Source organism: Falco punctatus, assembly GCF_963210335.1.
Source record: "Falco punctatus genome assembly, chromosome: 8".
Taxonomy (NCBI): domain Eukaryota; kingdom Metazoa; phylum Chordata; class Aves; order Falconiformes; family Falconidae; genus Falco; species Falco punctatus.
The window spans coordinates 21,092,940-21,108,759 of record NC_137588.1 but is presented as its reverse complement, the minus strand read 5'-3'; the positions used below and the strand labels follow the sequence as shown (position 1 = coordinate 21,108,759).

The 15,820-nt window shown below is 49.6% G+C and overlaps 1 protein-coding gene and 1 long non-coding RNA gene across 3 annotated transcripts; one reads left to right on the top strand and one right to left on the bottom strand.

Moving 5' to 3' along the window:
- Positions 1-1,117: 1,117 nt before the first annotated feature.
- LOC308068435 lies at positions 1,118-9,223 on the bottom strand. The gene is made up of 2 exons (XR_013929961.1): positions 8,680-9,223; positions 1,118-1,558 (listed from the first exon to the last, which is right to left on the bottom strand). It is a non-coding gene; the product is annotated as an uncharacterized lncRNA (long non-coding RNA).
- Positions 1,549-15,589, top strand: SP5 (Sp5 transcription factor). Of its 2 annotated transcripts, none has more exons than XM_080398973.1 (2): positions 1,549-3,431; positions 14,484-15,589. In XM_080398973.1, the coding sequence occupies exons 1-2, from the start codon at positions 3,378-3,380 to the stop codon at positions 15,534-15,536; spliced, it is 1,107 nt and encodes a 368-aa protein (XP_080255099.1). In that variant the 5' UTR covers positions 1,549-3,377; the 3' UTR covers positions 15,537-15,589. The 2 variants fall into 2 exon arrangements, with proteins under 2 accessions (XP_080255099.1, XP_080255100.1); XM_080398974.1 differs by lacking the exon at positions 1,549-3,431 and adding an exon at positions 9,237-13,958.
- Positions 15,590-15,820: the final 231 nt, after the last annotated feature.

Below are 15,820 nucleotides of genomic sequence, written 5' to 3'. Positions count from 1 at the left end.
ATTTAAAAAGCATGTCTAGTATCTTTGAACAGAACAGTTCTTTTTGCACATTTACATGCTACCCAGCTGAGCAGCCAACCCTTCCATTTGACAAGGGCTTTGTTCTGCCTACAGGCCTATTATAAGTCCTAGATTGTTTGCCCTTAATAAATTGCAACAATAAGACAGAAACCTCTTTCAAGTTAAGAGAAATAAAACACGTTGCCTACATAGCAAAGCATATGAAGTTTAATAATGACAACAGAAACATATCTACTAAATCTCATTTGCTTTGCTCCCAGATCACTGTGGTTAAGATAGCACAGAAAGGTTAGCATCTTTCCATGCATCGAACAAAAGATTAAAGAAAACAAGAGTGGGACAAAACAACTCTAGCTACAGAATTATTTTTTTCTTCACAATATAAAATCATACTGGATGCTGTGTAAAGAGACTAGTGGGAGCTAAACCGGAAAGAAATGTGAACATGATTAAATGTAGAGCAGAAAAATGTTTTTAACTGAAACGAAACATGATTTCATATTAGTGAAAGGAAGAAAAAAGAGTGGAAATTATTCAAATTGAAGAATTTATACTACTCTCCAGCGTGTTGGTGTGTGCCTGCTTGTGTGTGTCTTTCAGGCTCTCCACTGAATCACAAAGCCCTACCAATTTTGCTTTTATAGCAGCTAATGGACATTCTTCTGTGGCTCAAGTGTTGGTTGGGGACTTGTGATCTTAAACAAAATTGTTAAGCCCTGTTTCTGAGGCCCCATTTGTAACATTCAGCTGTCAGCTGTGTTATGTTTGCTAGAGATTGTTAGAGAAGGCTACCTTTGTTGAACTTAGATCTGCCTATTTTTTCACTTAAGTTGGAAATTCCCGATGATCTTTAGAGTATATCTGCAAATTATGAAAACAAGAAGTGCAAAAGGCACAACACTCTGGACTCCCTGTGCAACAGTAAAATTCAAGAAGGTGAGCATACCTGTCATTAAACAACTAAGTATAAGTCATTTGGAAGAGTTTTCTGTATTAGAAACTTGCTAGTAACTCAACGCAGTGTTTTCAGAAAGAAATTCCAGTCACTGTTTCACTTACAGTTTACATTTTTCTATTTTTTTTTTTAATTTGCAGATGAACATTCTGAGGTTATGTCTTTGCTTTGATAATAACACTTAGTACTTGGAAATGTTGCTGACAAGCTGAAAATACAGTGATATAAACTTTCAAAGGAAACGTAGTGTTTATGACAGGTATTGATTTGACTGGGTTAAAGGCTACTTTTCTTTCTTTTAAGGTATTTTTGAGCTATGGGTGATACTCTGGGGACTATTGCATGTTTTCCTGGGAATGTTCAGTATTTCAGATACCCCTAACTTTTCTTCTGCTCAGCCACAACATGCAGGCAACATCACTGTCATCCTGCTCTCACAGGAAGGGGGAACTGAAGATCAAGGTGATCGTGGTTTTTCTCTCTGCTGTCTTCTTTTGTGTCAAAAAGAATTAGAGGTGGATTCTTCATTGTGTCTGCCACAGTACAGTGACAAGGTGCCAGCTTCACTGCTTCTTCCAACTGCTGCACAGAACCAAACAGAGAGCATATAATTTGTTATTTCTGAGAGGGCAAAGCCTTCCTGTTTTACCCTGTGCCTTCCTACAGTGCTGATCTCTGTTGTATCCAATTTCTGGGTGACATTTGGAAGAATAATTTTAAAGGATGAACATGAAGAGAGAAGTATTAATGAGCTTTGATGAAGGGAAAAATTAATGGACTTGGGGACAATGGAGTAGAAAACTGTGATGGGGGAGACTTAGAAGAAGAGAGAGGAAGCCACTTGAGAGATGGGGGAGGGAAAGACATCAACTGTTAGGTTTCATGGAAGAGGAAACTGTTAGTAAATTTTGAAGATTATTGTAATAATAAAGCATTAAATCATCTTGCAGAGTATCTTAAGATGCATGTAACACCTATGGTAGAAAACTACTTTGAGATACTTTGGAAGCTTCTCAAGAAGGCAAGTGGTATAGTTACCATGACTCCTTAGTAAGTTTTTTTTAGAATACAAAATTACAAATTGACTAGTAATTGGAATTCTAAAACTAAAGACAAATAAAATCTATCAGGTATAAAATTCCTAGCTTTTCTACAATATGAAATTGGCATAATATTGAAATTGGTATCTTGGGATCTGCTTCCCCTTTCAAAAATCAAAAAAATCTTCACTTTTGATCATTCAAAGTAAAACATCTTTTTTTCCTTGCAGTACTGCAAGGAAACAGGTTTTTAAAGAGTTAAACACACTATCTTTTGTGAATCTACTGCAAGCTTTGGAAAGAATCTTTCTGTCATAAATTAACTGAAAATACCAGCACAAGAGTAGGAAAAAAATTTTCTGGGATTATTAATTTTCAAAATTAGTAATTGTTCAGTATGCTAGAAATTTAGTAGTTGGAACTCCAGAAAGATAGCCTGCTGGGTAGGTGATAAAAATCATAGGTAGATGATAAATAGTATATTTAATTAACAAATACTTCTCAAAACAAACCTATGCTATTAGATGGCTTGATGTAAACAGTTTTGGTGAGATTTCTCCTTCGTATATATAAGCATATTGTAACAAAAGTGGTTTTAATCCTTCATCCAAGTAAGTTTTTTTCTTCTGTATGAATGATATAATCTAAACGCCCCTTATTTTCCACTTATTTTTCACTTTGTTTTCTGGGATTTATTATGTTGCAAGAAATCATTTGCTTTTTGAGACAAATTGCAGAGAGATGAGTATCTCTGGATATCTCTAACATACATTTATGTTTTCACCTTCAAATTAAGCTGATCAAGAGATATCAGAAAAATACCAAGAGATCAAAAATATCACTTCAATTTTTCCAGCTCAATCCTATAAAAACTCAAGCTTCGCTCCAATATCTAAATATAGGTACTATTATTTTCTCCATACGTAAAGATCTCAGATGTTTACAGCCCATTTAAAATTAAATACATAATTTGTCTGCTCAGCCAGACTAAATCTGGGTACTTTCATTAAAATCACACTGGTTTTGTTTCTGACAAAATAATTAATCAGTAGCTGTAGAATTGTGTTTAACAATAGCTCACATACACTCTGAGAGGCAGGATTACAAGTTTTTTTCTCAGTATCCTATGAGTCTTCATTTAGCTCTTTGTATATTAATGTATAGCTGTAAATAACAACAACAAAACCTGGACTGAAACTTAGGACATGCAAGAAGGGTGCTGGACAAGGGTTAGGTAGAAATAATTTTCTTCATCCTCTGCTTTGTGCTGAATGGCCAAGAATGAAAAGTACCCCAATTTTTATTCCTCTTTTGAACTCTTCAGGCTTCCATGATGTGAACGTGCAGTTACCTCATAATTAATGCCTGTAAGACTGCTAGAGGGAACCAGCCAAACGTGGATCAACAAAGAGCTGGTAAGAGAAAAAAACAGTGTCCCAAAACTTGGCTGATCCAGCAGTATGGTTGCATGTTGGTGCCTCATGTGTTTGCAGAGCATCAGATTCTTGATAGCCAGGAGACAGAGTGAGGGCCATGAGGCTATTCACTTTTTAACATCTAAACCTCTACCTTAGCTCAGCTGTTCTGCAACCAGTGGTAGGCGCTGGAGATAACTGTGTGCCATAGGTCTGCATTCACTTGGTTGGTCATACACAGTGATAGAATGATTCACTGGAAAAGGCTGGTGGAACACTGACTGAGTTGAGGAGAAAACTGACACAGAGAGAGGGTCTACCCGAGGTGGAGAAAAATCTGCTCTTCTGACTGCTCCCGTGTGTGAGATCGAGGAGATACAGATGGTAGTGTTACTGAATTCCCAGGATTGTGTCGGTAGCAAAGCTGGCAGGTCTTTCTGCAGGGGGAGGTTGTCACCAGGGAGGGTGGTTGTTTTGATGATTGGCAAGTGAAAAGAAAAAAGCCTCGGACAGAATCCTGTAGGGAAGCGTTTGCTAAAGCAGGGAAAGGATGGGCTGTAAAAGTTAACAAGTATCTAGTTATTTCTGCTTGGTATGTTCAGTGCTTGAGTTACAGAGGCACATTGGGCTGTTCGGTACAGCCCAACTAATGCGTATATTGTCTTTGTAAAGCAAAAATATTAGCTCTGGTTTTTTTACTTATCATATGCTCTAATCACCACCCACCAGGAAAAGTAGAGATATATGTGTTGTGGGTATGTTGGCTTATTGCTGTACTTGCACAGGCTGCACGTTTGTCTCCTAATTGCCTCCAGGCAGTCTCATTGCTGCCTCTCTGCTTGCCCAAGGTTGTCTGGGCTTTACTCCTCAACTGTCTGTCCCACAGGAAGATCAATATCTGCTCATAATTCAAAGTTGCTGAGAAGGTGTACAAGTGCCAGAACAGACTGACATGAAATCAGGGATGGGAGGGATTTAAAAAAGAGTTTGGATTTTGTAAGGGTGGAACATACATGATGTGGTCCCAAAGTGTGTGCCTCTGCTCTTCAGTAGGGCTGTTCAGTCCAACTCCCTGCTCTTCAGTAGGGTTAATATGTAACATAGGACAACGTGGTCTCTCTGTGTTTCCTTTGGTAAGAATGGAATAACAACATACTACTTCTTTATAGAGGAGTTGAGGAGACAAATGCTTTAAAGACAATGTGCTCACATTGAGTAAAGCTCCTCTGAATGCACTCACTGCACAGTTTGACCTTCTTACTCAGGGCTGTCCCAGGATTTTGCTTGTTGATCCAATTCCTGTATTTTCCCCCAGCTCCACAGCTGCACTCCTGTTACTCAGAAAAATGTCCTGAATACTCCCCACACACCTGAGTGCTGTTCTCCTTCCTTACATACCCTGTCATTGGTAAACTTGCCAAGTTTACAAAAAGAAAAAGAAAGGTGAACTGTGAAAAATAATTGCATTACTGACCAGTGGCAGGAGAGAACAGGGAAGTGGAGACATAAAGTTTCCACCCCTTACCTAGGTTGAATGTATCTACACGCTGAGTGTCAGAAGAGGCTGTATATGCCTGTGTAGGAGACTTCTGAGTGAGATGTTGTTTTAGCCAAAAAACAACATCCCACAGAGATGAAAACAGCTTCAATCAATCACTCAGAGCAGAGTGAACTGCTCCATTCAACTTGGTATTCTCACTACCAGTGACCCCAGCACTGATGCATGAGTCCACGCTCATTCTTAGCTTCTCCAGCCAGTCTCAGCACTCCTGTGGTGCCTGCTCGGAGGTTCCCTTTTCAGCCTCTCCACCTAGAGGGTTAGCCTTTTGCTTCTGACCCCTCCCAGAATGCTGACTTGCACAGGAAAAGGAGATCAAATATATCCACCCTATAAGACACACAAATAGGAGCTCAGATCCTGGTCAGTGAAAGGACTGAGGGAATGTCAGCAAAGTTCTGCTGTAACGTAACAAGTCCTGGTCTCCAAGCTGCTCCCTCCCAGTTCCAGACATCTGAGCAGTGGTGGTAGCTCAAAGTCTGTACAGCTCTGTTTCCTCTTTCCTACATCCCTCCTCTGCTGCTTTCCAGTTTTTTATGCTTTTCTTTGAGCACTGCAAATAGTGTATAAATGATAGTGGAGCAGCATATACCAAAGGAAAAAATAAAGCTGACTAGATTTTGCTATTTGAAAGTATGTATAAGAAAATACCACTCAGCTGGGGCTTGCCTGACTGGTAGGGCAATAGTAAACAGAGGAAGTGATTAGTTTTATAGATAGTGTGATCAAAATCCCTGTGAGGGCTATAAAATAGAGCGCAGCAACTGAATTGATGACCAGTGAGGCATATGGTATCTAAATTAACAGTCTGTAGGATCTCCCAGGAGGAGGGGTCATCAGGGTATCAGAAAGCTGAGACAAAAAGTTCCTTTTGTCTCTTCCTATATTAAATTCCTGAGATAAGGGAATGCTATACTAATACAGAAAATGTGCTAAAACTGGAAATGTAATGCTTTCTCTTGAGTCTTTGCTGTAGAGTTTGATGGACAGGGCTGTGCGCATTGCTGGAACTACCTCTAACCTCCCTTTCTAAAACTTGATTTAAGAGGGATTTTGATTACTCTGTTCTCTTATAAACACTGTTTTACTTCTAGAATGCAAATTATTTTACCCTTAATTTAGAGCTAAGTAAATGAGAACAGGCAGGAGAAATTCATAAATCAACTGATAACTATATATCATTAAAGAGAATCATTGGCAGTATAGAGCAGCTTCTTTCTGAATCACTCCATGTGCCAAGTACATTTAGCATGTGTAGCAATGGAAGTGAAAAAAAACTAGCAAATCATGAGCCTGGTTCAGTTTTTATGGGCATCTATTCCACTGACTTCTGTAAGAATTTTGACAGAAAAAGAATATTATTTTTTGACCCTGTACTCTGGTGCATGAATAAGGATGACAACATTGTATGGAGTTATTCTGATGACACTGAAGAAATTGCATGACTTTGCACTTGTTTTTTCTCCAGACCTTCTTATTTTAAGATGAAAAATTTGGGAAATTGTTCTTTGTGGTTTAGCATGGCCTCCTAAAAAGCAGCCAGTTGTTGTCAATCACAGATTTCTTCTGAATCCACTTACTTGGGTTTGGAAGTCGCTCATCAGGTAGAGCTGTATTATTTGAGCATTGGAGTCCCAGCACTGCAACTTTTTTTGGTCTCTCTTTCATTGTAGTCTCTCTTTCATTCCCCAGTATAAGGAGTAAGTCATTTAGGCTAAGAATACATTTCCATTTTACTGTGTTATGTGTCCTTCACCTTGGACCATTCTCTCTTCTGTATGTAATTTGTGATTCTCTCAGCTCAGTTCTAGTAGAATGTGGGGTTTCCTGCATGTAGTAGGAAAAATAGGGATGGGAGATTTACTGAGGGAGAGAACCCAAAAGTGTAGCCATTTGAAGGTCACTTCTTTTTGCCCTCCATCTCAGAGGTTAGAGAAGCATGAGAAAAACAATGCTGTTCATTGGACTGGAGTACGAGTCATGGCCATGCTGACACCCTTGTCCTGGAGAAGTATATCCTTTCGCCTCTTCTTGGTCTGGGTTCTCAAACAGCTGGTCAAGCTGTTTGCCCCAGAGCAATAGGGGCTGATGGAAGAGTGAAGTGAAATGTGATTTATTTCCAGATTAGGATTGTTTGCTTTGGTTTGGCATGGCCAAAACCGGCAGGAGGTACATGCCTCAGCCAGTGCTCCTGAGGTTTGAGCTGAGGTGGAGTAACTTTAAGTGTTCGGTGAGGAGCAGTCTAGTAATCTATGTGCGAGACTGAAGCAAAGAGCTCCTCTTTCCAAGCCTGGAGTGGTTGTATGTATGGCCATGGTTGTTCCCTTTGTAAAGAAGGGTGAGGAGGCTGACTCTACAGCATAAGAATGTGGTGAGATTGACTTCACATTTGTATAGCTTTGTGAGGATGGAAAGCATAATGCAAGTATTGTATACATTTGAAATAATGTCATTGATGGTATTTTTATTTTCAGAATTGGAGGGGAGCAAATTTATATGTGAATAGTTCACATAATTTATGCATTTACCTATTTATGTATTATTCTGTCTTAAAGGATCAAGGTATGAAGTGACCCAGAAACATACCATGCACTGCATTCCTAAAAAAACTTTTCTGTCAGTCTATGAGGGCAATGTTTTTAAGTCTTTATGTTCAGCTAAGTAAAAATAAGTCATTTCAAAAATCTAAGTGAAGCTTTCCCCTGTCTTCCTTGGGATCCTCGGCCTGTGGTGGCAGCCAAGACAACTGGCATTTTTTAAAAAATCCTCTCTTAATTTAAAAATTTGGCTTTTCTAGGTCCCTCTCAAACACTCCCCCCATGTTGGGGGACACTTACCTATGTTGTAGTTGATAGGCACAAGCATTGTCTGCCTTCCGCCAGCATTTATGTATCACTGGAACAAGCTGCCTTAAAAGCATTATACCAAGAGGGTCTGTAGAGAGGATCTTCAGATTATATCCCTTGGTGTGAAAACAGTACCTCTTACCCAACACACCTCCAGTGCCATAGTCATGTCCCATATTTGTGTCCCTGGTTTGACCCTCACAATCCCACTATTGGGATTTTTCCTCCTGTCTCTCTTTTTTTTTTTTTTCCCCCCCCCAGCTAAACTGAAGTTGTTGAAGTCTTTCTATGGAGCACTTGTATTTTGTAAGTAAGATTATGGATGTTTTCTACACTCTTGTTCAGTAATCATTGAAGAAGGGTTACTTCAAAAGGGATTCTTGAAATCTTGAAAAATATTACCATTACACAATACTTAATCTTTTCTGTACCAGGTGTATTTTTGCAGTGTTGGATTAATCCATTCAGTCAAATTGATAGCGATGTGGCAGCCATACCATCATCCAATATGTATGTGTAGGCTGAACAATGATCTTTCTGGCCAAACTTTGTGCTGGTTTAAACACAGTTATACAGTTTTAAAGCAGTATAGTCACAGACAGCTGTTTAATTTGTCAACAAATATATACTAAAATTAATTGCCATGAGTCCCAGTTTTTAGATAATACACTGTTTGTAGTTAAAAGGAGGCAAATAACAGTATAATTACCTTTTCACTCCATACTGAATAATTACAATGCAAGAAAAGAGTGGCTGTATGTATCTATACTCATAAAACAAAAGGTTCCCATCCACTCTTCCCCACATAGATGCATTCCACCAAAAATACACAAGCTTTTTTTACCTAATGTTTCCCAGAATGAGAGGACAAGCAGGGTGCACACAGCAGATCCTTTTCAGCTGCTCACCAGAGTCTTGGCTTGCTTTCCATTTTATAAAAGTCCATTTCTAGCTATTGGAGTAGTGAAGAAAATACAGCCGTGTATGCCAGAGGCAGAAAGACGTTTCCAGAGAGTTTGAAACAATCATTTTGAACTGAAAGGTGTCCCAGGCATTCCAAGTGAAGCCAAGAATAACACTTTCGATATCAATACCGTTAAGAGTCTGACTCCTTTTTAAAGGGTGGAAGCAAGGGGAGGAAGTATATCCAAAAATGTTCACCAGTGTTCCCTAAGGCAGGAGGAGGAGTCACAAAGGGCCAGCCAAGGAAGGAGCAGAAGATGAATACATTAAGATATTTAAACCTTTGACAACAGGCAGTAAAACCGTAGTGAGGCATGAAATTTGTTCTACTTTTCTTAAAGGGTGGCTCAGCTTTCAGAAGTTTGGGAAATCCTCTATTAATCGTTGTGAAATCCACACCTAGACTGGGAAATGTTGAGGCAAGCCTTTAAATCCTAAATACGCCTTTGCATGTGCCGATCTTGCCTAGGGTTTTTTGGTTTTCCTTTATGCACAGAAAAATGCAGGAGATGCCATAGCAGTTTTTAATCTTTCTTTTATTTTCATCTACTGATGTTCAAATTAAGCTCTGATAAAATTTAGGACATATAGTTGTGTTAAAGCTGTTCGTTGGTAATCTGAAGCTAGTAAACAAGCCATATACAGTAGCATGTTAAAAATAGGAACCGGTGACTTCTCTTACTATGCCAGTCATGTTGCCTACCATAATGTGAATATGCTGAAGTAAAGAATAATAATATTAATGGTACGTAACTCAGAACTGATGGCAGCGTATCCACACGTGCTTGGAGCTATATACATGGGTTAGTTAATCTACCTTCTGGTGAAACTTCTTGCTGCTGTGGACAGATTGTTTCTTTTAGTAAGGCTTTAAACTGGACGGAATGAGGGATGGTGTGAAGACACTGCCTTTTGGAGCAAGCTGATTTAAAGCCTGTTCAGGTTTAATGCCTGCCACCCTGTCATGGAGAACTTGACTAGGAGGCTTGGCTGAAGGTTAATGCAGCTGTTCGCTTAAAAATGCTCTGTTTTCTGTTTCTTTGTCACAATTGCTAAAGAGCAGTATTTAATTTACAGCAACCCTAGAACCCCAAGCTGGGGGCAGGCAGGTGGCCAGAGCCCATCCAGACTCCCTGGGTTATTCATGGCTGTGCTGGAAGAGCTGAGGGACTGGGGGTGTCACGAGAGGACCTGGGCGGTGAGTTGATGGGAGGCTGTGGCAGCGTGAGCCATCATGGAGACAGGCGCAGAGTAGGCTCCGGGATGGGGTGCTCAGGGCCCAAGAGGCAGAGGTGCAGCGGAGAGCACGGAGGGGACTGCTAGCACCCCAAGCTGTTATTCCCAAATATTTTTTTCTCTGCTACCCGCATTCAGACCAGGGTCCACAGGGGTGGGAGAGTCACTTTGGTGAAAAGCCCTAGTTTTGAAGGCACCTGTCTGTGGAGATGGTGAAGATGGTATGGTCCGTGTTTTATGTCCACTGTCTTTGAATCCCCAATTAGCATCCAGCCGGCGCAGCCCGCGCCCTGCTGCCCCGTGGCTGTGGGTCGGTTCCCGCGAGGGAGGCAGAGGTCTGCCCACCCTCCGTAGCAGGCGAGGACCCCGGAGGCAGCGGGGCTGGGGGGGCCGGGACCCTGCGACCCTCGGCCCCGTGACTGCAGCTCTTCAGGATCTAGTCCGGCTCGTACCCGGGCCCCGCGTTGGCCCCGGCCGTCGCCCCGACGGCGCAGCCGCTGCCTCCACGGCGGGCCCGAGCGCCGCTCCAGCCGCGGCAGCTCCGCCGGTGGGGACCGGCCCCCTCCGTCCGCCGGGCTGCACGGGGCGGCGGCGGGGGTCCCCGCCGGGCTGCGCTGCTCAGCGCCGCGCCCCGAGCGGCCCCCGGCCCCGGCCGCGCCGCCCCCGCGCTGCCCCTCTCCCCGCGCCTCTCGGCTCCGGGCTGGGAGGCGGCGGCAGCCCGTTTCTCGTGGAAATAGTGCTTTGTGTAACTGAACTGACATTTGGCCTTGATACCTGTATCTCCTGATAACTGAAACAAATTTCTAAAATAAATACTGTACTTTGATCTTCCAGCCCTGCATTTTTAATGACAGCTCTGAACATCACTTCATTAAGAATACATTTCAGGAGGCTGAAATGCTCCGAGTTTGAACACTAATTATTTGTACAGAAAATTATGACTGCAACGTTTCATTATTCAGCCCATTGGTTTCTTCCAGAAGTGAGAAATTATTCTCGATTTTTAAGTAATGTGCTTTCTTGGATGCAGATTTATGGCATTTCTAGTGTGGCATCTGTATAGAAACTTACCCAGCTTCCCACTAACTCTTTTGTAACGTGGCAAATCATTTTGGTTCATCGAGATACCTGGGGAAGTAACGTACCTTAAAGGCTGGGGGGAACCTCGGGACATTTGGTGTCTCCAGAACTACCTATCGACTCTCATTTCGTTTATGAATATTGTTCAGATTGCTTTCCTGGCAGTTGTTAGACAAAACGAATTAACAGAAAGCGAGGTAGGAATTAAATCGGTCACCTCGTACGAGTCCGGGGTTGACACAAGTTCGGGAATGTGGAAGTTTAGAGACCACGCAAGTACGAGCGCCGCCGTTCCGCTGCCTGGCGGGCTGCGGCTCCTGCGGGGCGCGGGGGTGCGGGTCGGACGCTCCGTCGGGGTCTCCCCTCGGCCCTGGCTGCGGCTTAGAGGCGCGGGGAAGGCGGGTGCGCTCCTGCCCCGATGTGGCTGCAGTGGCGCAGCTGGAGCCTGGCCGTGAGCCCGGGGCACCCGGCGGCCGCGGGCGGGCGTGTGCCCGCCCCCCGGGCTCCGCAGCCGGCCGGTGCTTGCCGTGGTTCCCCGTCCCCCCACGTGTCCCGTGTGGAAGCGGCGCAGCCCCCGCCGGATGGCGCAGCGGCGGTGCTGGGGTGGGTGGTCGTGTGAGGTGGGTGGAGGCGCCGAACCCCTGCGCCCTGGCAGGCAGGGGGGAACTGCACGGCGGGCCGGGGGCTGCGGCCGGGTCCCTGCGGCAGTGGCGAGTCCTGCCTCGGTGCATCCGTGCGTGGCGGGAGCGCTGGGTGCGGAGCGCGTATCTCCCGCTCACCGACCGGGTGAGGCGGTTACCTGGCGCTGGGGAAGAGCTTGAAGTGGCTGCGGCATAGGGGATCAGTGTTACACGGGGTCGAGCTTTTATTTCTCCCCAGGACTCAATATGGAGCCGTGGGAGAGGACTTGGCACTTTAATCCCTTCAAAGAAACCGATCTAATTCAAGCCCTACAACTCTTGAAAGTCTTTGAGCGGACAGTGATTGTTTCCCCAGGAAAGCCAGATAAAGATCTCTGTGTGCTGGCGTTTAAAGAGACTTCGGTGGCGGTGCGAATACAATTGAACCCAGCGACTGCGGGGAGGATCGAGTTACCTGGGCAAACAGCTCCGGAGGAGCAGAGCTAGCCGGCATCTGCCCGAAGGGGCACCCTCCGCCCGCCCCCCCCAAGGCAGAGCTGGGCGTCCCCGTTTGGTACCGGGCCAAACAGGCCGGCTTGCACGGTCGCGCTGGCCTGGGAGCAGATGGGGAAGCGGCGAGCAGAGCAGCGCGCTCCCAGGGCCCCCGGCGGAGGGCGGCGCTGAGCGGGCCCCGGGGGGGGGGGGGGGGGCGGGTCGCCGTGCGGGGTCCCGCGGGCCGCTGCAGCAGGCGGTGGCGTTGGGCCGTGACCCAGATGTGCCCGGTGCCGGTTACCGGGGGAATCGCCTCGCACGTGGTCGAAGGCAGAGCGGGTTGGATTCTTCACTCGCACACGGGTGTATGTATCTGTGTGCACACACGGGTCGAAAAGTGAGGGACCAGAGCCCTCGGGGCCGAGCGGGGCGTTGGGGCAGGAGGTGGGCGAGGGGTGGATGCGGAGACCCGGTAACAGCGCCCCCGCTGCCGAGGAGCCCCCCCGTGCCGCCCTCGCCCCGGCCCAGGCCGGTCAGGCTCAGCAGGGCCGCGGGGCGCAGCATCCCGCCTCCAGGAGCACCATCAGGAGGGACTCCTCTCTTCATGTAAAGCAATTAGGTCTTTTACACCCGGCTCCCGCTAGGGAAGAGGAAACTTTTCCGCGCGGCTGCCGGTGCCGGTGTGCCCGCCTGCGGGAGCGCTGCCGCCGGTGGCACCGCGCCGTCCCGCCTCCCAGCACGGGGCGCGCTCGCCTGGCTCCGCGCCGGGAGCTCCAGGGGACGCGGGGTTAGCGCCGGCGGAGCGAAACGAAACCAGACCCAGCTACCAGAGGGGAAAATGCGCGGTTGTTAGCGGAGTCATACCGAGGGCATATCCCTCAGCCGCGGGAGGAGGGCGGGCGGAGGGAGGGAGCGGGGAGGAACCACCGACAATTACTCCAGGGAAGTTTTACGACTGGGGATCGACCAGCCCCGATCAGGTGAACTCGTTGTGCTCCTGTTACTTTGAGTCATTAAACACTATCAGAGGAATCCGGAGGCAAATTTCTCGGGCGATAACAAAAGACACATCGCCACTTTAGGGCTCTGCCACAAATCCTTAATTGCAATAAAAAAAAAAAGGGGGGGGGGGGGGGGATTGGTGTCCAGCGTCTTGCACATCCAATGCGGGGGTCTCCAGGCGGTAAGGGGTCCTTTGATCAAGAAAATCCAATTATTTGTGTATATACATTTCCCACATAGTGATTACTTCATTAATTGTCCCGCCTTTATCTCCTCCCTTCCCATCCCCCCTAATAATCAGTTCTTTTATCCAGACCAACAAACACACCATAGGAGCTTTGTGGATTCAAAGGATTTGCTTTCGCTTCTGAAAGAGCCGCTATTCTTTGATGATTGGGTAGCGGCAAACTTCAAAGCCATAAATCTTCCCTCTGACTGGTTGGCGGCCCAGCAAAGTCCTTATCAAATTCTTGGAGGTGATCCTGGTGCAGTCAGACAGTCCGCGGAGATCGCGCGGCGCGGGGGGGGGTGGGACAGCCACGGAGGCGAGCAGATCAGAGGGAAGGAGGGGGAGAGAGGGAGAGGCAGAAGGAAACTGGGCAGCTCCTCGTCTTCCCCTCGGCGTCCCCATGCCTCGGCGGTGCCCCGGCGCCTTCCTCTCGCCTCGGGCGCAGTAGCCATGGCCGCGGTGGCTGTCCTCCGGAACGACTCCCTCCAGGCTTTCCTCCAGGTCGGTACCCGCGCCCGGGGCTGGGGCGGCTCGCTCGGCCCCGCGTCCCACGGTGGCGACTCGTGCTGCGCGGGGGCGCCCGGCAACCGCCGCCTCCCTCCCGGGGCTTCACCGCGCGGGTGGCCCGGGAGCGGTCGGTGGGGACCCCCGCGGGGCCGGGGAGGCAGGGCTCGGGCTCCTCGGGCTGGCAGTTTCCCCCTCCCGCCAGGCGGCCGGCGGTAGCTCCGGGCTGGGGCTGCCCTCCGCCCGCAGCGGCCGCTTCCCCGGCGCCCCCGGCCCCGGCGGGGCCGGCGGCACTGGGCGCGGGCGGGACCGGGCGCGGGGCGGGGCGGGGGAGCCGGGCCTGTCCTGCCCGCTCGGCGCGCGCCGTTTGCGGTAAGTTTGCCGGGCGCGGGGGGAGCGGCGGGGCGCCCCCGGGTGCCCCCGGCCGCGCACGGGCGGGCGCGGCCGGGCGGAGGCGCAGGAAGTTTCCCGCGGGCGGCGAGTAACGCGCTCTCCTCCCTCCTTCCCCCCGCTCCGGCGCAGGACCGCACCCCCAGCGCCTCCCCAGACTTGGCCAAGCACTCGCCCCTGGCTCTTCTGGCCGCCACCTGTAGCCGGATCGGACAGCCGGGCGCGGCGCCCTCGGATTTCCTGCAGGTCTCTTACGACCCGACGCTGGGATCCCCCTCCAGGATCTTCCACCCGTGGAGCGGCGAGATGCCGGCGCACTCGCCGGGGGGGCTGCCGCCGCCGCACCCCAGCCTGGGGCTGACCCCTCAGAAGAACCACCTGCAGCCCTCCTTCGGGGGGGCGCACGAACTGCCCCTCACCCCCCCCGCGGACCCCTCCTACCCCTACGAGTTTTCCCCCGTCAAGATGCTGCCCTCCTCCATGGCCGCCCTGCCGTCCAGCTGCCCCCCCGCCTACGTCCCCTACGCCGCCCAGGCCGCCCTGCCGCCCGGCTACTCCAACCTGCTGCCGCCCGCGCAGCCCTGCCGGCAGCTCTCGCCCAACCCGCCGCCCGAGGACATCCCCTGGTGGAGCATCCAGCAGGCCGGCGCCCCGGGCAGCTGCGGCCACCGCTTTCCCGCGGCCGCGGCGCTGCCGCGGAGCCTGGTGCTGGGCCACTCGGACTTCGCTCAGTACCAGACGCAGATCGCCGCCCTGCTGCAGACCAAGTCTCCCCTGGCGGCCACGGCCAGGAGGTGCCGCCGCTGCCGCTGCCCCAACTGCCAGTCGGCCGCGGGCAGCGCCCCGGAGGCGGAGCCGGGCAAGAAGAAGCAGCACATCTGCCACATCCCCGGCTGCGGCAAGGTGTACGGCAAGACCTCGCACCTGAAGGCGCACCTCCGCTGGCACACGGGCGAGCGGCCCTTCGTCTGCAACTGGCTCTTCTGCGGGAAGAGCTTCACCCGCTCCGACGAGCTGCAGCGGCACCTGCGGACTCACACGGGCGAGAAGCGCTTCGTCTGCCCCGAGTGCGGGAAGCGCTTCATGCGCAGCGACCACCTGGCCAAGCACGTCAAGACCCACCAGAATAAGAAGCTGAAGGCGGCGGCGGACGGCGTCAAGCGAGAGGACAGCCGCGACCTGTGACCGCCGGGCGGCGGGGCGGCACCGGGACCGCCGGCGGCCACCGCCCCCGCGGGCGCGGCGCGGGGACCTGCGCTGAGGGCGCCGGCAGCCGGGCGCAGGGCGGCGGCGGGGAGGGGGGCCCGGCTCTCGGACTCGCGTCGGGCCCGGCGAGCGGGAGCTCGGCTGGGGGCGGTGCCGGGAGGAGCCGCGGCCCCTCAGGCCCAGGACCGGACGCTCGCAGGGCCCCGCGGCCGCCGCGGCTCGCCCCGGGCCCGGGCCCTGCCAACCCCCACCGCCCCGCGGCA